Source organism: Dermacentor silvarum, chromosome 2, assembly GCF_013339745.2.
Source record: "Dermacentor silvarum isolate Dsil-2018 chromosome 2, BIME_Dsil_1.4, whole genome shotgun sequence".
Lineage (NCBI taxonomy): Eukaryota > Metazoa > Arthropoda > Arachnida > Ixodida > Ixodidae > Dermacentor > Dermacentor silvarum.
This window is the reverse complement of record NC_051155.1, coordinates 164,446,722-164,468,776: the sequence shown is the minus strand read 5'-3', so window position 1 is coordinate 164,468,776 and position 22,055 is coordinate 164,446,722. Positions and strand designations below refer to the sequence as shown.

The 22,055-nt window shown below is 43.2% G+C and overlaps 1 protein-coding gene across 1 annotated transcript in view; it reads left to right on the top strand.

The window, feature by feature from the left end:
- Window positions 1-22,055, top strand: part of LOC119442032 (GON-4-like protein) — a 55,716-nt gene that overhangs the window by 18,182 nt on the left and 15,479 nt on the right. Inside the window, 12 exon segments of the mRNA XM_037706748.2 lie at window positions 1,726-1,885; window positions 2,161-2,247; window positions 4,994-5,174; window positions 6,701-6,833; window positions 7,626-7,797; window positions 8,330-8,443; window positions 10,139-10,504; window positions 11,602-11,880; window positions 16,893-17,030; window positions 19,018-19,170; window positions 20,913-21,062; window positions 21,064-21,095. Coding sequence (XP_037562676.1) covers window positions 1,726-1,885; window positions 2,161-2,247; window positions 4,994-5,174; window positions 6,701-6,833; window positions 7,626-7,797; window positions 8,330-8,443; window positions 10,139-10,504; window positions 11,602-11,880; window positions 16,893-17,030; window positions 19,018-19,170; window positions 20,913-21,062; window positions 21,064-21,095 — 1,965 coding nt within the window.

The window sequence follows — 22,055 nt, the reverse complement described above, 5'->3', positions numbered from 1 at the left end:
CTTACATGAATTTATTGCAATGTCTATGAGGGTTTTACAAAAGCCATACTCACAAATTAGTGGTATTTCTCAGAGGGCTTTATAACACAATTTTGTCCACTTTAGATGTATTATTAGGTACTGTTACAGAATTGTGATATCGTTTTTATTGCTGAATTAGATTTGCAAACTTAGAGGTACTGAAAACTGGCCAGAATGTGTTGTGAGACGTTGATTGAAATGAATTGACCATGATTTATAGTGGTAGAAACCAGCCCGCTGTTCACAATTTAAGTAGCAATTATAATTTTAAATTGGCAAAGGAAGTCGAGGAAAGACCAGTAAATGGCACGGTGAAATCTTGGTACTCCAGGTGTAGTATATGAGATTACAGTACATAAGTCAGCTGCTATTAAGTACTGCAATACTTATTGCTTAAAATTGCAGTTTGTATATTATTAGATTCTTACGCTTTATTCTATACGTATTGCAAAGCAAGGAACGTCCATGCTAACAAGCGTCCCACAATGCATGGCGGCGCACATGCTCTTGTACGCGCTCAAGTTTGCAAGTAAGTATCCAGAATTGTGTGATCTCCCTGTGAGGTACAAAATGCCATCAACTAGTTGTGCCGTAGATGGGTACCAGCACTACAATATTAGCACAGGCATGGCTATGGCAACACGTGTAAAAGCGTTGTTTCGCTTTTGAGAACTTATCTTAGCTTGGTTAAAAAGCATGCTTGACTGGTTAATGACCAAACAGTTGGACAGGCAACCATGAAAATATGTAGCTACTACTGTTGTAGAAATAATTTAACACTTCGGAAAGCGTGAATCGCAAGAACATCGGCTTGATGAATAAAATAATACTTTCTCAAAGCTACGGCCGCACTTGTTGTCTGCCTCCCACTAGTGCCGGCATATAATAGCTACCGCGCTCACCTGTCTCTGTTTTCATCACACTACCAATGAAACACTGCACTCTCACTACAGATTGAAAGATTCTGATAAAAAATGTTCCACAGCGTTTTCTGCCTTGCCACTTCATGATTAGACACTCTGACTGATAAGCTTTCCATTGCTCTAAAAAAATATGGGTACCATGAAAATTGGTTGTCAGTCCCTTTAATAGTTTTGTTATTCGGAAATTTTTAATTATTTTTATTAAGAAATCCATGCCCTAAATAAAAAAATCTGCTTCCTACAGTGGCTATATTTTAACCTTTTTTTTTTTTTTTTTTAATCCAATCAATGTCACCAACTGCAGTGACTGCCGAGGAAAACTATTTTTCCATTCCCATGTATTTAGATAGGAGCCCCCGACTAAAGCCTTCTCCCCCAAAAAGTGCCGTTAGCACCAGAACGATGTGTTGACATGATCACTCCTAGCCTTGCTGGAGACAGCATGTTCCAACGAGGGAGTTGTAGTTCATGCTTGGGCACGCAGAATCAAAGATGGAACAGTAAAATTGTCTTGCCCTCCGATGTTATATTTTGCATTTTTTTTTTTTTTTGCTTTGCAACTTCTATCAGGGGCAACAACTTGGTTTCCTAGCTGCATGTTGAAATCATCAGTCAGACCAAGCAGTGGTATTGGCCATACGATGTACAGTAGACTGCTGTCATTCAATGTCAGATAATTCAATCTTATAGCACAATTGAAACAATGCTCAAAACTTTTTTTTGCCCCATTGCATCTTTTTCAATCCATTTCAATTCACTTCATGTGTATTTACTAATTCAGGCCATCACCAGCCAAAGGAGGTGCCACTGCCGGCACAGCCAGCCTTGCGGAGCAGTCGGAGGCAGAGATATTTCAGGAGGCAACCGAGAGTGTGCAACACGAAATCCTTGCCCAACCCACGCCTCGTCAGATACAGCAGCTTGAAGAACAGATGAGGATGGTAAGGAAGCCTACATGCATGCTGTATTCACTCCTCTCGGGCTGTTATTTATTTTATACGAGAGTGTCAGTGACAGCCTGGCATTGTAAAAATTCCGATTGTTTTCCCTACCTGTGCTACACAAATCTTCTATGAGTGTAGCAAAACTGTGAGTGGCATTTGTGTTACTGGGTTTTCTTCTTCCCGGTTCAAGTTGTTGTGTAGCTGTTGTACTGTACTCTTAATAATGCCTGCATGCATTTGGTTGACCATTCCTGACGCTCTTTACATTGCAGCATGTCCAGCTCTTGGCGCAGATGTGTCTGCTGTGCAGCAACAGTGAACACCTTGGAAAAAATTTTGATATGGCCAAAACGCTTTTGGTAAGTGTGGTAGTGTTACATGGTGAAAAAGGCAAAATACATTCTATTCGTCTTGTTCAAGCACAGACTTCTAAAAAAAAATTTTTTTGTTCCCTCATATTAGGTTTTGTAAAAGTAATCATATGAATAACAGTAAACAGGCACAGTGGCAGAAGAGGGCGCTCTTCACACTCTTTTGCACATAAACACCATGCTTCTCCTATGCGTCTCTGCATGAACTGATCGCTTACCGTTCAAGCAGCCACTTAGCTGAGGTCAAATTGACAAAAAAAAAATTAAACCTTGATTTGGAGCATTTATAAACAACTAAGTAAACTTGTAGGCTTGATGCTTGGTAGGATGAAGAAGTTTGTCATTGGTTCTGCATCAGACAGAACTTGATGATAGTGCTCTGTGTCATTCAAGTGCTTCAAGTGATTTCACGGGACTACGAGCTGTAACATTGCACCCTGTCACGAAGCACATGCTTAAGTTATCTACATTTATGCCAGCTCCGAATAGGTGTCTGTTTAGGGTGTTATTTCCTTTGTGTCATTTGTCTGCTTTTGTCACTTATTGTATATTTTTACTTTTCAATTATACTATAACCCTTTCTTTAGGTTTGTCATAGTTAATATCAGAAACAGCCTGCCTTCTGTTCTGTGAATGTGTATTTATGTAGTATATACGATTAATTATCTTTTTTGGTGTTGCACCGTTGTAAATGTTATAACTAGCACGGATCCTGGCTAGCCTTGAGCTGGAGATCCAGATGCGTTGCACATCATCAGCAGCAGCAGCGGCAGCCTGTATTTATGTCCACTGCAGGACGAAGGCCTCTCCCTGCGATCTCCAATTACCCCTGTCTTGCGATAGCGTACTCCAACTTGCGCCTGCGAATTTCCTAACTTCATCATCCCACCTGGTTTTCTGCCGTCCTCGACTGCACTTCCCTTCTCTTGGTATCCATTCTGTAACCCTAATGGTCCACCGGTTATTCATCCTACGCATTACATGGCCTGCCCAGCTCCATTTCTTCCGCTTAATGTCAACTAGAACATCCGCTATCCCCGTTTGTTCTCTGATCCACACCGCTCTCTTCCTGTCTCTTAACGTTACTCCTAAGATTTTTCGTTCCATGGCTCTTTGTGCGGTCCTTAACTTCATCATGTGCGTTGCACATAATGTTCTGTATATACATCTGATTTGAATAAGGTACTCCTTTCTTAGTATGATTTTGCCCTTGTTTATTTTATGCCCAACTTTCCCCAAGGGTTTCCCCAAGGGTAGTTTTTATAAAGAAAGTAACTTGATTATTGTATGTTATGCACTACCATGATCACACCTTCTTATGCACTTCATTTTACATCATAAGCATTTACATAGATAGATAATGCTCAAGCAGCTGATTGTTATAAGTGATGTAGCTTTGTATGTAGGTATCACTATAAGTGGATCACATTGTGCATAGGAGGAATCCACCGCTGTCAGCATCATCACACCTTTGGCATTGATTGACCTGCATTACGTGAATGGCAGAACTTTGACGTGTTTGCTAGAATCTCCATCTCCTAGTAAGGCACTTGCCACGTGCACTGTCAGGCATTTAGAAAAAGCGTTGTATTCCGTTTTGCAAAAACTGCATGTGGCCTTATGCATGCAACAGAAGCTTGTGGATCACATGAGTGATGAATGGGTTGCACTGTTACTTCATAGCCTGGCAACTCATTATTGAAGACATGCTTAATGTGCCTACCTATTTCATACTTCCACGAGTGCTCTTTTGCATAGTGGTTTTTCAGTCCCTGTGTTTAGGGGTGAAATGCTAGTTTATTGAGTCATTTTGGCCATTTATAATAGCCGAGTCACTTCTCAGACCAAACCCAGGTAGCGGAAAGTCATTGCATGGACAGGTTGTATGTGTAAGAGCAATATCGTTGCACCCTACATGGATACATGTATACATGATATTGTTACATTGCGTGGCGGAACTGAAGAAAGGGAGGTTAAATAACGGCGCGGAGTAGGCGATAGTTCGACCAAATGCTGGCTTTGTCAGAGGGTGTGCAGAAGAATGTTGTCCAAAGTGACTACCCAGCAGCTGCACCAAAGCAGTTATGGATTAAGTGTGTTCTTTAACAGGATGAATGAGGTAGCGTAGAGACAAGATTGCTGGTAGCCAACCACCACTTTCCCAGTTCTTCAACCTCCTCTTCTTCAACTCCACCACGCAGCATAACAATATGAATGGTTCTTCGAGGTAAAGCTGACATTCATCTGACTGTAGCATAAAAGCTACAAAAAAAAAAAAAACCCTTGCAAGTTACTAAAAAAAAAAAAAGATCAAATCATTGGGTTAAATGCCTAAAAGCAACACAACACAGGCTCTGTGAGATGCCATAGCAGAGGGGCTCCATATTAATTTTGACCACCTGGGGTTCTTTAACGTGTCCCTAATTCTAAGCACACGAGCATTTTTTCATTCCAAGCCCATCCGAATGCAGCCACTGTGCCACAACGGCAGATCGTGCAAGTTTCAAGATGCCGTCTTCTTGAGAAACCTGTATGGACTTCCTTTGTGGCTTCACGCTGCACTCAGGGGGTGTAAGCTTTCCATTTCATGAACCTACGTCCACCTTGTGCACTTTTGCAGAACTCATTTGGGTAATGGGTGGGTGCAGTTTGGTCAATACTAACCTGGCCTATAAGCTCTTGTTGCCGTTAAAGACGTTGTGAGTTAGGCTCATTTCAAGCAATGCATTTGCAGCGAGAGCTGGGATTGTTTGCGACGCGGCAGCTGCAGCCACCAGGAAGGCGGTCATTTTTTATGACTTGCAACCTTCTGCCAGCTATCCAGCTGTTGGACAACATTTCGCCACGCCCCACGGGAACAACACCTGTCAAGATGACTACACGCACACTTCGTAGAAGCAAAGTGAAGGGCCAAGGTCAGTCATCAGGATTTGCATGCACTATTTTCTGGTTTGGTGATACCTTTGCCTGTGTATGTATCCTTAGCAGTTTCACTCTGTGAAAGCTAAATTCATTTCTATGTACAGTTGACTTCTGTTAATTCGACCCTGACAAGACTGACCAAATTGATCAAATTATCCGGCAGGTCGAATTAAACAAGATGCAGAAAATGTACACCAAAACACACCGCTGAATCATGTGGCAGTAATTTGCCCAATTCTAACCCGCCCACGAATCAAATGCGTGCCAACTTTCTATACGTCCAAAGTAGAAAACTAATGTAGAAATGACATTAAAGCTCCTAAACAAAGCAGAAATCTAATGTGTACCTGATTTTTTTGTAATATGCGTTGCACAGTGGCGGCCGATTTCTTTCGATGTCAGCTTCGCCGCACGGTTTTTAAAGTCAGCTTTGGCGGAACACATAAATGGTTATGCAGTGAAGCATACGAACGCTGCAAGGGCAATTTAGATTTTGTATCCGATTGCACACCGCGCAGGCGATTTTAGGGCAAACTTTCTTGGAAGGAAAAAAGATGTGCATTAGAATCAGCTGAATATTATAATCAGGCATTATGAGCTGCGATTATTGGTTGAAAATTTTCCAAGGGCAGGCAGAAAATAGGTGTGGAAGATGACGTGTTTTCAGTGCATTCACGGTCCATAAGTTCGCCGAGACAGACGCTGCTGCTAAAGGGGTCACTATTGGGGTCAAGTTCGAATTATCTGGCGAAGGCCAATTTTAGGAACAAAATAACGAAAGTTCAAACCCACACAAATGCTTGGGCGTGGGCCAGGACCTTCAGTCAAGATCGAATTAACCGAAAATTTGAATGAACCAGAGTTGAATTAACAGAAGTCATCTGTATTTGTCTTCCTGTGTGATTAATTCTTACCGAAACGTAGGCTTGCTTTTCATACGATTGAACAAAATATTTCTCACCTTATCGTTTTAATAGGCAGCACAGCTGAACATTCTCAAATGTGATTGTATTGAATGTAGGTGTTGTCTTTGTTTTAAAATAGGTGTTTATCACGTTGGGCTCATCTTTTTCGTTTTCGCCCTTACTGTTTGCAATACCTCTCACGTGGGTAGTATGTACTAGATAAGATCTCTTGATATGTATTTCGTACTTGTGGACAAGAATGTGCTATATGGGGATTGCTAGTGGTATACCAGCTAACCTATAAACCTATATTCACAGTAAAAGGAGCATTTCAGTAACATTGAAGTATGTACTGAGAACCTCTTATTAACTCTTAAAGATGCCTTCTCTTAATGAACAAGCAGGCAGATTTGGTACAATTTTTTATTCTCTTGAATGTTCTGCCGGTCTGCCCTTGCTTTTACGTTGCAATAATTTCACCAAGAATATTTTTTGCAATCCGCCATATGTGAAATCCAAAAGCTTTGTTAGTATTCTTGTAATTTTAGAACAAGACCTAAGAGATGTGATCAGCTTGAACAAAATTTACTATCTTTTTCTTTCTCTGTGCATAGTGCCGAACCACGTACGAGACGTACTACTTGAGAGCCCTGTGTTCATCTATCCGGACTTGCTGCCTACGAGCCGAATGTACAGTCCACTGCACGACCCGTTCAAGAAGGTCATCTTTTTCCCATCCGAGGACCAGTTGCGTAATTTTCCCTCATTTGGTTTCACGCACGGTAACTTTCATTTCAGTAAAGCACTGAGATGACATGTAGTCAGTCTCGGTCATTCACTGAGTGGTGGTTAGTTCTTCTGAGAGATTAAGATGACACAGCACATGCAAATGCACAGCTTCCCGTAAATGGTGCTTGAAGGCAATGGTTTAATAGTAGGAGAGTACGAGTAGTGAAATTCCAGCTTGAATAGTATGCAGATCAAATAGTGCTAGATAGGAACTGAAGGCCGTGGATTACCGAGGGGCTGAAGTGGTTGAGGCAAGTACATCAGGGAAACCAGTAAGGGTGAAGGACTTTAGTGTCTACAATAAAATTGACAGACCAATAACCTTGTCATGCTGAGCACGCACACAGGCATTTTGAACTTGTGCTAAACTACCTGTGCAATTGAAGCGTTTACAATTTCTAGTACAAATTGTCAAAGACCATCTTCATCTCGGGATCAAAATAGACCAGTCACAAGGTTTTAAAGAATATAGTTAGCTACTGCCACGCATGCTGCAATGGCCAATGTTTACAGGCCATGCCTCTGGTTGATGGTTTTTGTCTGGACACTATTTCACAGAGTGGCAATAGATAGTATGCGATGCAGCGTATTAGGAACTCCACATTTGATTTCTGTAAGCAGCAGCTGTGCTGACAGAGTGGTGTACCTCGCGAGATGTCATGTGCATTGTACATGCGAAGTGAAAGTGACTGCAGGGATGATTTCTGTTGTCAGTTTTATTCGAATTGTCTTTTTTTTTTTCTGCTTCAGCCTGCTAGCCCTGGGACTGGAGCAGTTTGTGCCTCCTCGATGCTGCTCCTTTTCGAGCGCCTACCTGCGTCTTATCCGAACGTTCCTTCTTCCCGTGAAAACTGAAGTTCAAATCAAGGTCCATGTGAAAAATATCATTTACAAGAAGATAGGCGAAGAGAATCCTGTCAAGGTGGGCTGACGCTTTATGCTTTCCTGCTTCACTGTAGCCTTAAATTCTCCATATGCATGAGCGAAAATATGCCTACTCTGGGCCACAACTTTGTAGCAAGGCCTTTTCTGATGCTATTCCTTTTTTGCACTTCATCATTGGTCAGAGTGACGCTCTGCATGCATTATCGATACGATCAGACTGCCGTGAATGGGGGATTATAAGAGTGGCACAAAATTTAGTGGAAGGCATCGCTACAAAATCATGGTCCTGTGCGGTCTGTGCAAAGGGGTACAGTGCTTGGCTTGGCATTTGTATGCGCTAGCTTTTCTATGCAAATGTCATTTGTGCGAAGAATGATAAGACTAGTTTCCTTCTTTTCCCGCTCTCACTGCCAAGTTCTAGTATCCCTTTCTCTTGTTTAACTTTTATCTTCGTGTCATGTTGTCTCTTACTTTTTCTTTTTCATACTCTCTTTCTTCTCCACACTATACTGGCCTGTTGCAACAATATTTTTTTTTTTCCTTTTTGTTTCTTCTCAACATAAATGTAGTACTGGCATGTACACAAGGTTGCCCCACCACTTGTGTGGGAGCCACACCCGATAGAACTGCGAAGCCTTGTGCCCCCAAGCAAGCGGCCATTGGAGCAGCTGCCCATGTGGATGGTTCGTTTGCTTCGTTTTTTCTCTATGGAATGGAATCTTTGATCTTTGCAGTATTTTACGGAAGTATTTGAATGCCACCATCTTGGCCTGTTAATGCCTCCATTTTGTATTCGTAACAACCAATTACATGGTACTACAGTTGATTTATATGCATGAACATGGTTGTATGGACATGTTTGGTGTTTCGTGACCACGTTAATTCGACTTTGCTGCACCAAGAGCTCGGGAATTATTAACGTAACAGCCCAAGATGCCAGCATCCATAAATCGAAAATAATATGTCACAGTTTGGGAATAACACTTAAAACAATGGAGTAAAGCATAAAATAACCGAGTTAAGTTTTTCTGCAGCAGGTTGCAAAATGTGGCTTGTCAAAGTGAGAAATGAAAGCATTATGTAATGCACAAGAGACAGTTGACAGACACGAAAGACTGTTGTACAGCAAGGCACTGAAGTTGATAGGACAGGAGCCTATCCTGTCTATTTTGTGCCGTGTTCCTTTTTTAATGCTGTAAGCGTGTTACAGAATTCAAGATAAGGGATCAGATATGACCCAAGGATATCCCAAGTGAGATCAAAAACAAAGAAGTAAAGTTCTCTGATTCTTTTTTAGTTCTCCACCAGTTGTCTCTTGTTATAGAGTACTGGTAACAACTGTTGGTCTATCACAGGTTGAGCATTCCACAATTCAGGGAGAGAGGTCACATTGCAAAGGGCATGGGATGCGAAAGCGCTTGAGTACCTAGTATTAGATGCACCAATTGATCAACATTAACCCGAAGCCTTCTCTCAGAACCATGATGTAAGGATGAGTTAGGTTAGTGAATGTTGTGGGGGAGGCGCTTTGTGGGGAGAGTTCTGGTTAAGCAGCACAACACCAGATAACCAGTTCTGTAAACAAACTGAAAACTGTTCTGGAAATAAACTGCAGAGCTGACCGTCTTCGCACGTCGCATTTTGACCCTGCTGTTGTACAGTGCCAATTTTTCCATGGCCATTGTTTTCACATGCTTCGTGAACAGCCTCACTAGCACAGGTGGTTACGCACAGCTGGATAATGGGCAAATGTTTCGTGTCATTCTGTAACAGTGGCTGCAAGTCCTGTGTAGAGGACTTGTACTCCGTTTAACAAAATAGACCCATTAGGAGTGTACTTAAGGTGTACTTTAAGGTGACTATAGGACAAAAATACGCATGTTCTTCATGCAAGGCTCACATGTTGACTTGCAGCCCCTTTCTTATTGTAGTAAAAACAAAAGTGTGTGGGGTGTTTTGTCTGGGTGGTTAAGAATGATTTAGATTAAGACTGCTATATGTTACCACTCGTAAGCTACGCGGGCTCTTAGTTGACCAAGCCGATGTTACAAGCGTCATCTCTTGGCCACTTACGAAGCAAAATGATACCATGAAGTAGAGGGCAGTGGCGTCCTCTCATCTAAATTAGTCTTGCGCCAGGCTCAGAACTCATCTATTGCTTTAATATGTTGAACTACAGTCGATCAACCAATCAATCATAATTGTAACAAATGGATATGCCAGGAAGAAAAGCAGTGCAGGACAACAGAGAATTACAAGTAGTGATGAAATTGGTAAATTTGCGGGTGAGGCATGCAGCCTGTTGAGTCTGGACTGATGGCCATTGTTATGCTGCTGTAGTGGTGATGATGACAATGACCTTACCTGTCTCATTGCAGCAATTGCACCTTTCATTGCGTCCCACACGGCGGGTGATGCCATCACTTGCGGGGACGCCTACCCCACCACCACTTATTCGGCCAGCTGGTAGCGCACCTTCCACTGCAGCTGTGGTCTGCCCTTCGAACAGCCTACTGGCCATTGGAGGTGCCGTTGTGGTATCGCCAGCAACTGCCTCCTCACCAGCAACAGTAACTGTCGTCTCTCCGCCGACACCTCGACACACTGTGGTGTCGCCTCTGAAACAGATCTCGCCAATCTTGAAGAAATACAGCCAGTATGGACGAAAAATCCTCCTCAAGACACCTGTGAAGAAGCGACTGAGCTACGACAAGGAGCCCTCGACATCAGCCTCTACTGCTCCGGTAAGACCCTGCTGTTTTCCAGGCTTGCTGGCATGTTTCTGCGCTGGGTTGGTTGGAATAAAGGTTGTTCACATAATTGCTACTTTACTATTGAAAGTATTGCACGAAGCCTGTTGAGCTGTTGATATTGAAGTAGAGTGGACTAGACCACTTACACATCCACTGTTTAGGGCCAGTGTACAAGCAGCAAAATAATCAGCCAGATTTGTTTGGCATCACGCTGGTGTATTAGCTCGGCACCGCCAATGCAAGACCTAAAAACAGACTCCTTCGTGGGTGCTTGAAAGAGTTCAGGGGCAGCCATGAAAATGCTCCAAAGATGTGTCATTGGCAATAATGGTCTATGGAAAGAGTGAGGAAGGTGTTTGGTTAGGTGCACTGTTTGTCGTCTAAACAGTGCTAATGTTTCGTGCGAACATTTTTGAAAACGGGGCTTTACACTGTTCACGTCAGCGGGGTCCTTCTCATTATGGATGTGAGAAGCACCCCTTCTCACATGCATATTAAGAAGGGGTTTTGAACAGGGCTGTCATGCTACTAAAATTTAGCACATTTTATTGTTATCCATTTCATGTATGCAGGAAGTGTTCTCACAATTGCATGAAAATAAATTCATTCATTCATTCATTCATTCACTCATTCTGCGAAGTCAAGCGAACGATGGCTACAGTTCTGTGTACATTTTCATGTTAGAGGCACTGGTTAGTTGTGACATCCAAAGATGTGAAGCCAATAGCCACCATGTTTTTCGAACCACCATAACACGAAGGGTGGCAGGCATTTCAGAAGGTTGCAGGGAATGGCAGGGGTTCTATCAAACGAAATTGTAGGACCACCGTATCATATGCAGTAATAGTGTTTGGCTGAAGTGTTGGTAATAGCATTGCCCAGCTACTGGGCAGATTAAGATTTAGTACCATGCTCAAATATTGTTGCAGGGCCCCATTAAATAATGTTGAATTCAATCATGTTGAAGACCTGTGGCTTATGGGTTACATTCAGAAAAAGGCGGGCACAATCTGATGTCAAGGACGTTTGAATAGCGTGGGTTCAACACAGTCAGACCTGACTGCATTATTGTTTCTACTGACTGGCAGGTGCAAACAAGCAGTACTTTGCCCGAAAGGACATCATCAGCTGAAGCTGTGGCTCAGCCTGTTGACGCATCAGGGCGAGTTCCACACGAAGAGGCATTGCCAGCAGCTGCATCAGAGGAGGCTGAGGACAATGAAGGAGACTTGGCTGCACTGATGGCAGCCAGCAGCACAATCCTCCGTCGCAAACAGGCCCTGAGTCGCAAGCGCTCGCGGCAGCAGAAGGACGCGGAGGCCACCTTGCCCCTTCTTGTTCCTGGCCTTGTGGACTCTGATCCCTTGGTGGGTGGGCAGCAACAATGGGTGCACTGGAAAGCATTCTTTCTCGGGCTATAGTGGTTGTTTCCTAAAGGGGCCCTCCAACACTTTTTGAGGTGGTGCTTGACTGGGCTGCAGATCGGTGTTTGTTGTTGTGTGAATACAGGTACAAAAAATAAGGTAGAATAAGCACGAATTGGCTCACTGTGAAGGCACTTAATCAAGCAAGGAATTTCAAGAGGGAGACAGACAAAAAAAGTTGCCCCAGGCTCAAATTTCAGAGACCTTCATTCATTTCTCTCACCCACTGATGTGATCCATCAAAGCCTATGCCAAGTTCCCATCGTGTACACATCGAAATGTGCATGCCAAAGTTATGGCAGCTGCGTGAACTATTTCGACACACATATCCTAAAAACACTGGCGCCCCGTTTCCATGGTTAGGACAGTGAAGTGGAGCGAGCTTAAAAGATATTGAAGTATCGGCGACAGCGGCCATATGGAATATCTCAAACACCCAACTACTAAATGCTGACAAAAGAAAGCCAGTGTCTTTGTTTAGAAAGTGTAGAGCACCACCAGGTTTGCTGATAGTTATCCATTCTTGTTTCTGAGGGCTGATTTTCTTGTTTGGTCTGTTCTCACACTGCTGTTTATCTCCAAGGGTACACTTATATCCACTGTCCTCTTAACACGATGTGCCCCCTAATGTAATGGACCTGCTGTCAAATCAGCCTAGTGAGTCCCTCAGAAAGGCTGCAGACTGTTGCCACGTACTGGTACCACGTTCATGAACTTGGCAAATAGTATGCATGGGAAAGGCTAGAAGTAAACTGGTAATCAGCGTCCCTTGTACTAATAATTTGTAGTAATGCTTCTTTGCTGAGGCATTTCCATTCACATTTGTCAAAGAAATTTCAAATCATAAAAAAAACATATAAACTTATACCTTAGGTGACATGTATGAACTGATGAGCATCAGCAGTATTGGTGATATGCTGTGCATTTAGAGTAATCATCTGGGTTGCAGTAAGTGGTGCTACTCCCTTGATGGTGTTGCATGAAACTGCTGTTGTGACATAATATTGACCCTTTTCGCGGCGATCCCGTGGGCGCTGCCATGTTTGATCGCATGGTGAGGTCCGTCCATTGCTTTCCTCAACTGCCACCGTTGCCTCTGTGTTTACAATGGCTGTATATGACGCCGGTGCGGCTTAGCAAACCTCTGTTTCGGGAGATATCGTAGACGGTGACTGGGTAGATGAAACGAAGCTTTGGCCACAGCTTCAGAGAACATACGAAAGTGCTTTCGGAGCTGATTACGCTACGTCCAAACGGCGCGAGCAACATATATGGCGCTTGCTCTAAAAGCGGGGTTAAATATGTATTCCAAGCTATCGAAACTTTCCGCTCATGAATTGAATCAGGATTAGCGTGTTTTGATCTTCATTCTTTATTTGGGCAATTATTTTGAAGCAGCAGCTTGTCATGTTTCTAACTCAGTAAAGTTCCTCGGTGCGCTCACTCTGTGATCATTTCCTGCCTAATCGCTGGCAGGTTGCTCAGTTCCGTTAGATTTGTTCTTGCTGCAGACAAGGCTTGAGATGTAGCTGTTTTGTACATTGTAATACCTTGTAGCGAAAATGTATTATCGCTCGTAACTCGCTTACTCTTGTGGACCGTCACGAAACATTCAGCTTCAACCATTCACGCGCTATCAGTGTGGTACCGTCATTTATTGTGCGTATATAGTGTGCATATATTCACGTGTGTGCCCACTCACTTATTCTTGACACATTGGCGAAAGAGTGGTGCGTAAGTTTCCGTGCCAGTTGGGGTAGATGTGTGTAGACATTGTACGCGAAACCTACTGTGACAGGAAGTGGCGCTACTCTCTTTATCATTGTTCATTGTTTAACGAGCGGTACTCACTCTTGCCAACGTACCGAGGCTGAAGCCCTTTCTCTGAAGGTTAGGGATACAATGCTGGCAAATGAGCAAATTTCTGTATCCTCGAGGAAAGCCGTACATCACGAAGTGCCGGAAACACGTACAGACAGTTTCAGCTGTGGTCCGCGAACCTGGCCAAACATATTCATTACATTCCTTAATATGCCAGTCACTATTTTTGCAGCCAAATACTGCACATGTCTTCAATCCACACGATTCTGTCCAGCATGATTGGAGCACAGTGCGTGAGCGAAAACTCAGTTGCATTTCAGACAGCTGATCACACAGAAGCAAGGTAGAAGCAGTAATGGTTTCGCATTTGTGCACGGATGCTGAGGCGACGTACGGCGCGCCGCTGAAAGTGCCATCTCGTTTCTCTAGAACAAACTGCTCCGCAAAAAGGGTGAATAGTATAACATTCTCCTGATTTATTTGACAGGCCAAAACATATGACAATATGTCATCATTTTCTTGTGTATTTCAGACTTGGGACTTTTGGCACTACCACATTTCAGCTAAGGCACACCACCATGCTGCCACATCTTCGGCATGGTGACGTTTGAGTGTAGAACACTATGCATGCAGAAATAGCAGACTAAGTACAACAGGTTATTGGCTCTTCCTAGTTGGCACGCTTAATCCTAGGGTGCTTCAGGAACTTGGCCGTGGGGAAAGACAGAAATGTAAAAGGCAAGCAAGGATAGAGCAGGTGTACTTGCATAAAATTTGTGCTGGTGCCATCAGTGTCTGTTGTGACTAAGTTTCTGATTGGCTTTTCATTCTTTCTTCTTTCATTTGTTCACTTGTTTGTTTGTTCGTTTGTTGGTTTAGGAGTAACAGTAGAGAGTAACAGTAGAGAGATAGTATGCTTTGCATCTCACAGTGTGCTCATAGTTTGTCCGGTGTTCTAGTAAACGAGGTGGACTGGGCATTTTACCGGAAGGTTGGAGGCGTAAATGTGAGCGGCCAGAGTGATGCAGCCACCTGGTGTTGCAGAGCTGAACCAGGCAAACACAGACCTAATAATGCATCAACCATGTGTATTCTTTTTTCGCTGCTGGTCAAACTTTTTGTAGCATTATAGAATGCTCTTGTTTGATGCAATATTAGCTCTGTGTTTGTCTGGTTCAGCTCAGCGCCGCGAGGTGACACCAACTGTCAAGTCACTTACGTTTACACCTCTCACCCATCCAGTAAAATGCCCAGTCCACCTGTGTTTACTGGAACACTGGACCAGCTAAAATTCTCTAATATCAGCTCTGTCTGTTGTATCTTGCTTGCAGCCAATGTCCTGTGGCTCATCACATGAACGGTGACAGCATGTTCATTTAGGTTGGTTAGCACATCTTCTTAAACAACGAAACAGTATGCCACAGGACACAGCAAAAGAACCACAGGACACAGCACTCTGTCCTGTGGTTCCTTTGCTGTGTCCTGTGTCGCACTGGTTAAAGCTCTGTTGCTTATCATGTTGCTCGTGTTTGGGGTCCAGGTAATAGGCTTGAGGGTTGGATGAGCACGTGTTTGTGCACAATGCAGCATAGGACATTTGGTAGAATTATGGCCCTTGCCATAGTCCAGATTGTACGAGCTGTTTTGTGAGATGCAAAGCATAACCAAACTTAAATCTCTCATGGGGACAGAAATGTTGGTTCCTAGTGCAGTCACCCCATGCAACATGCATGAAATGTATTTTTGTGGCACCACACTGGGAGAATGCCTACGCTAGTAAGGTACAGCTCCTTGCCTATGGGTGCAGACTTTATCAGGCAAAAACTTACGGCGCAACTCATATAAAACGTGCAGCCACCTCATTACAGCTATCTTTACACTTATAAAAGTCTTGACTGATGTCATGCAGGCGTTGTTTCAAATAAATGGACGTGGTTTCATGGACCAGCTGGCATTTAAACTTGATACGCAATATTTAGAATATAAATATTACTGCACTAGCTGTTACAGGCTCCTCGCAGCTGCAAACACTGTTGGTACATCATACCAGAGACATTGTGATAATCTCTGTGCAAATTACACTTGGTTGTGCACTGGCACATCAGGTGCATGACGTAATGCACCCTGCCATTTCTGCTTCATGCGTAAAAAAAATTGGGAAATCTCACTCTGTAAAAGGCCAAGGCAGCTCATGCTGTGGCAGTGCTCCCATGGTTTGTGTCATGTGAAGTTGGGATGCTCATATATCATGTTAACACTGTCCAAAACTAGGGCCATGAGGTTCATCATATTGAAGGCACAGCAACAACACACCACCGCCTGCACGATTATCAGCACTCAGTATACTTCGCTTATTGGGGCTGAGCATACTTCAAGGTTCACAGCCTCGTTACTGACCAAGATCTATTCTGCTTAGAAATTCTGTGTTTCTTTTTTTTTTCTTCTTTCTGGGGTTTTTACGTGCCAAAGCCAGTTCTGATTATGAGGCACGTCGTAGTGGAGGGCTCTGGATTAATTTTGACCACCTGGGGTTCTTTAACGTGCACTACAACGCAAGCACACGGATGTTTTTGCATTTCGCCTCCATCGAAATGCGGCTGCAGAAATTCTGTGTATGATAGCCAGTGGATGCCACGTGACGGGCATTGACCCTATTCTATCTTGCATTATTGAAATAAAGACAAACATTTATGCTAATTTTATTCTAAGAGCCAGTAGGACAGTCACACAGTGGTGCTAATGATATTAGCAGCACTACACTAATGTCTTCCATGTTTTGGAAGCTTTCAGCTTTTTCATAGCAATTTCTGGTTGGCAGAGCATATCTGCTATATTTATAGACTTAAACTGAAGGAAAGAACACGTAATTGTTTTTATTTTCAGTAAGTTAACGTCTCAAGTGTTATAAAGCATACTTGCTGTCCACTTTCAACTTTTTTGGTTGCTCAAAGTTCGAAAATAATAATAATAAAGAAAAAAGCACAGGCTGGGCTATTGACATAACCTGCATGCTCTTCATTTTTTTAGTAGAGTTTCACCGAGTCTTACATCGGGAAAACGAACATAGCTCTCTAGTCACATCTGCCACTGTTTTTATTCACCTGTGTCATTTCTCTTTCTCTTGCAACGCTCAGAAAGAGGAGCGGGAGGACCAGTTCACACAGCAGTACCTGATTAGAGTGCAAGAAGCGCTCAAGGATGACCATGCTCGTCACAAGAAGTTCATTCACCTCATGAACAGTGCCCACGGTGACCAGGTCAACCCTGTTGAGGTAAGTGGACTATTCCTTTTTCAAGCTCAGTTTGCGCCGCAGTAATGTTACTGTGTAACAGTGCAAAACCAGACATTGTAAAAGTGACAAGGACAAGCTTCAAGACTTCGGGACTATCGCACGCACATAATCATAGAGACTGCCCTCGTGGTGTGGGCAGTCGGTGCGAGTTAGCAAACTGTCCATTGCACGGTCTGGCAAAGAAATTGTATTTCTGTAGAACATGGGCATGCTGAGCCGTGGCAAGTGTGTCTCCTTTTGCTAAATAGTCATTTGGCTTGTGCATATGCGCGCGTGTTTTAAAAGCACACTAAAGAGAAACACCAAATAAGTTCGGACTGATAAAGTGTTGTTTCAAAACTATATTTTCGTTAGTTTCACGGTAATAGGCCCATTATTAAAAGAGAAAATGAAGGTCAAAGCTCAGTGTCTTGAATTTTGTGACATTATTGTGACGTCACAGATTTCAAAGTATTTTTGGTATTGTACAAGGTTAACTTACTTGTGCAGTTCAAGTAATTTTTCTCTTTAGTGTCCTGGCTTATATGCTATAGTATTGGAAATAATCCACAGCAATCGGAAGCAGCGCTTATCATTCCTTGTGTGTTTCTTGCATATGTAGTTTTGCACTATTACCCAATACCAATGGGTGAGAACCAGTTAACTAATGTGAACCTTTATGTTTTTATTTAGTGATGTTTGCATGAATTCAGGCGTCATGCCTAATGTTACACTAGTAGCTTGTTGTTCATGCAAGGTGCTTGCAGTCTTGCACAAACAGCTCCCATAATCCTTGCAGCTCGTATAGGGTTCCAGTCTTTTCCTTGCAACATTTAGGAACTAAATTCAAGCTGAACGATTATATTTTTCCTGCACCTTGCTATGGAAGGTTTGCGGCAGCACCTTGTTAGAAGTCTGGCCAGGGTCATGCTAGCAGTTCAATTTACTGAGTAAAATTTGCATTCAAAATTATGGGATCACAAAGATCCCATAATTGTCCGCGACTTGTCTGGGATTCCGAACAAAGCAGTGTATTGTATTAAATATGGATGTGTTGCTCTACATCCCTCCTCACATCGAAAATTGACTATTGCCCCTGCTAGTAAAACTGATGCTATCATTTGCTTTCTGTGATGATATTTGTAAATAATGCTATACACCATAAGCATTAAGAATCGGCAATAGTGCCGCCACGTGGCTCACAAGTGCAGTTCATTACAGACCTGCAGTTTTATCAACTGCAGTGCAGTTGGTAAAACCTCATTAGTGTCAGTGAACCTCATCAGTAAGAGTGAGTACAATTGAATCTTGATAACTTGAACTCAAAGGGGCCCGAAAATTGTTCGAATTAAACGCAGTTCAAATTAAAGGAATCTTATTGAATGGAGAACTTACATGCAATACTACACTACCGTAGGCAGTGAATGTACATTGAGCTAACAAGAGTGACGAGTTTCGTAGGTGTGGCTTCACTGGAAGCGCAGCACATGCTGCCATGAAGCCACACTTCTAGGCAAAATTTTTGCTGCTGTGAAGCTGCACCTAGTGTCAAAATTCGCATATAACCTGCACCACGACTTTATTGCATAACTAAAAAAAATGTTTGCTGCGGGTTATAATGCATAAAAATACGCTATTTGCAATGGGACCTGGAAGCAGTGGCCGGCACACCGCTACACTGCTGGGTCGGAGGGCACCTCCGTGTGAGTTGGCATGCAGCTGAGAGCATGGTTGGTGGCGCAGTATGTTCGACTTAACCGTCGTAAATGTTGGCACGTTCGAATTACCTGTTGTTTTCATACATCGAAATACACATAGCTTTAATCGAACCACAGCAGCTGTTTGAATGAACCGGAAGTTTTAATTAATTGCAGTTTGAATTGAACAAGATTCCACTATAGTACTTCGCAGTACCTGTGCATGTTTTCACCTTTGCATTCTGCTCTCCACAGGTGTGCATTTTTTTTCTTGCACTTTTCTTTAACAGCTATACAAGAGCATCGAGGAACTTTTCCCCGACCGTCAAGACTTGGTGGATGACTTCGTGGGCTTTCTGCTGCCTGAGCAAGCCTTGCAGTGTGGAAAGCTTTTGCAGTACCTCAACTTCAAAAAGATACACCTGTTCCTTCGGAAACTAGAGGTGCATGAAAATTAATTTAAGCCTGCCTTCCGGCTATTGGAATTGCGCATCACATAGTGAGGATAGAGATGGAGACTGTGGTCGTGCAAGGAATAATTGTCATACGCCTTACTGTAGCACAAAGCAATAAAGCAGTCCCTGAACAGCAAACATCAGAGCTATGAATAAGCCATCTTAATTAATCTAAGGAACAAACCCAAAACCATCACGTTTCCTGAGCAGTTACTCTATGATCTTAGCTATCCAGGAAGATGGCAGTGCAAGGGTTAATTGATCAGCAGCCAAGAGGCGCCGGAACCTTTTGTATCCTGTAACAATTAATGTGAATGGCACTTTTTTCTTGCAGTGAAACATTCTCCATCTTGCAACTACCTGCAGAACTTACTTGGTGGATAGCAATATCCATTTGGGAAGCTACTTTGTGAGCGTCATCGAGAACAGGAGAGCTGTGCTTGACAGACAGAAATGCATTCACACTTACAGACATTACACAAAAAGAAAACAGTTTGGCACACAGATTCACATAACTGTTGTGAAAACTTGGAGCTCACAATGCGAGATGAGACATTTGTAGGGGTGTTTAGTGCGCATCAGACAGCTGCAAGTTTAGTGCATTGACGACACCAAACTCTATGCCGAGATTGAAAGCATTGCACGTTGGCGTGGCACTGGTGACTGATTGCTTGCAAAAAGATATTTTTAAACGTGGTAGTCTATGATGAGGGCCTGCTGTCATACAGCAGTGATTCCAATTGTCAGTATTCTCTCACTGTCCAACTTGATGGCACTGAATTTAGTACACTGAGCATTCCTCAACTGCACTTTTCCTGCCAGTGTTGCTTTGCAAAGCATCCCTGCAAATATGCAATCTCGTGTGCCCTTTATTCACCTGTTGCGTGTGTTTCTTCTTTGTCAACTTGTTATTTGGTTGCTCAAGGTCTCTTCATGCTGATCCTTTCGTGCATCCTATCCCGGCTATGCTCTTGCTTTAGTGTCCCTCAAATGAAGCTTTAGTGAAGTGTGTCACACTTTGGCTGCAGAGTGTGCTTGAAAGACTATGAATTCTAAGCCTGTATTCACCCATGCACTTGCATGGAAATGCACACACGCGTGTCAGCAAAAAATAGCCTACGCAGTACAGTGTAAGAAGCAAGCCTGAATCTAAACAGAGCTAACAAACGCATAAGCTGATCGCTTGAGTTCACTGTAGCTGGTCTTTTTACGATACCTGCCCAGTGGCACTAAAACCAAAGGGTCACTAGAGAGCACCACTTTCCCTGATGTCGGCCACCACAATTCATGAACCTCAGTTAGGATGACCTCAACTTTCTCTCTGTGCATGTCATTGCTGCTCATATAATGTCATGTGGGTGGTACCGATACAGTCTTTTGACAAAGGAACCTCCTTCCCTATATTTCATTTGTGTAAATATATATTGGAAATCAGTAAAAGACTTTGAGTTGAAAGTATTTAAGCAACAACAAGAATAAAATGTCTATAATGTGGCACCACTACAGTGCACCATAGGCTCTCATGCATTGTAGAGCTTCTGGGCAGGCATTATAAGACTACAGAATACTTTGGTACTGCATACTGAGAACATGTAGTAGGCTACAGATGCACAGTTGCTCTCATTTTGTTGTGTATGTCTGCAGTGGATATATTCAGCATGGCTTTTTGGCTGATTTTGGGCATGCCACAAGCAGATGTACTGTAGCATCTCTCCAACCTTTCCCGGTAGGTTCATTTAGGTCAGCAACCCCAGCAGCTGCAGCGACTGCTGCGCTCCTTGCACCAGCTGCAGCGCCAGTCAGAGTTGACAGCCGAAACCATCTTTTCTGTTCTTCAACCACTACTTCGTGGACAAAGCCACCTAATGGATGAGCTGCAAGCAGCTGCTACCAAGCCAGGGCGTCCCCGACAGGTGAGCGGTGTTACTGGCAGCACGACCAATGACAGGACCACGGGATTACTATACATCAGTGTCCATGGTTATAAACCATGAATTAAGTAGGGGAACCCTTGCACATTGGCAAGAGCTTACAGATGAGTGTGCGTGCTTAAACTAAAAATATTAAATGCTGGGGTTTTACGTGGATTATGAGGCACGCCGTAGTGGGGGACTCCGGATTAATTTTGACCACCTTCGGAATAATGTTGACCACCTGGGGTTCTTTAATGTGCACCCAGTGCACGGCACACGAGTGTTGTTGCATTTTGTCCCCATGGAAATGCAGCTGCCACAACCGGTGTCGAACCCACGACCTTATGCTCAGCAGCGCAACCCTATAGCCATTGGGCTACAGTGGTGGGTGATGGGTATTCTTTTAAGCAGTACTTTTTTGGATGAATGGATAAGCTCCACTGCTGGAAGTTATTGCGAGCGGCACATACTTTGTCATTGTAAAGAAAAACGTTATGCAATGAAACTGCATCATGTCATTTATCATTTTTATCGATGCGTGTTGCTGTTGCACCAGAAAAAAAAAAATATGATTTGTGTATGATGTGAACATACCGCCGCTGTACACCAATGTGACCATCCTATTTCCTTGTCTGGAGAGGCTGTGCTTCTGGCTGTTTATGTTTCTCCTTTCATTTTTACTGCCTGTTTATCTAAAAACTTGAGCGAGAAATGGTGCCTAATGGGTGCGAATTTCTCCCAACATCAATTTTGTGAACATAGTAAAGTTTCTCATATGTTAAAGGGACACTAAAGAGAAAAACCTGCCATGGTGGCGCAGTGGCGTTACACTGCTAAGCCCGAGAGTGCGGGATCTAATCCTGGCCGCGACAGCCGCACTTAGATGGGGGCCAAATGCAAAAGAAACGCCCGCGTACCGTGCATTAGGTGCATGTTGGTGGTCAAAATTAATCCAGTGTC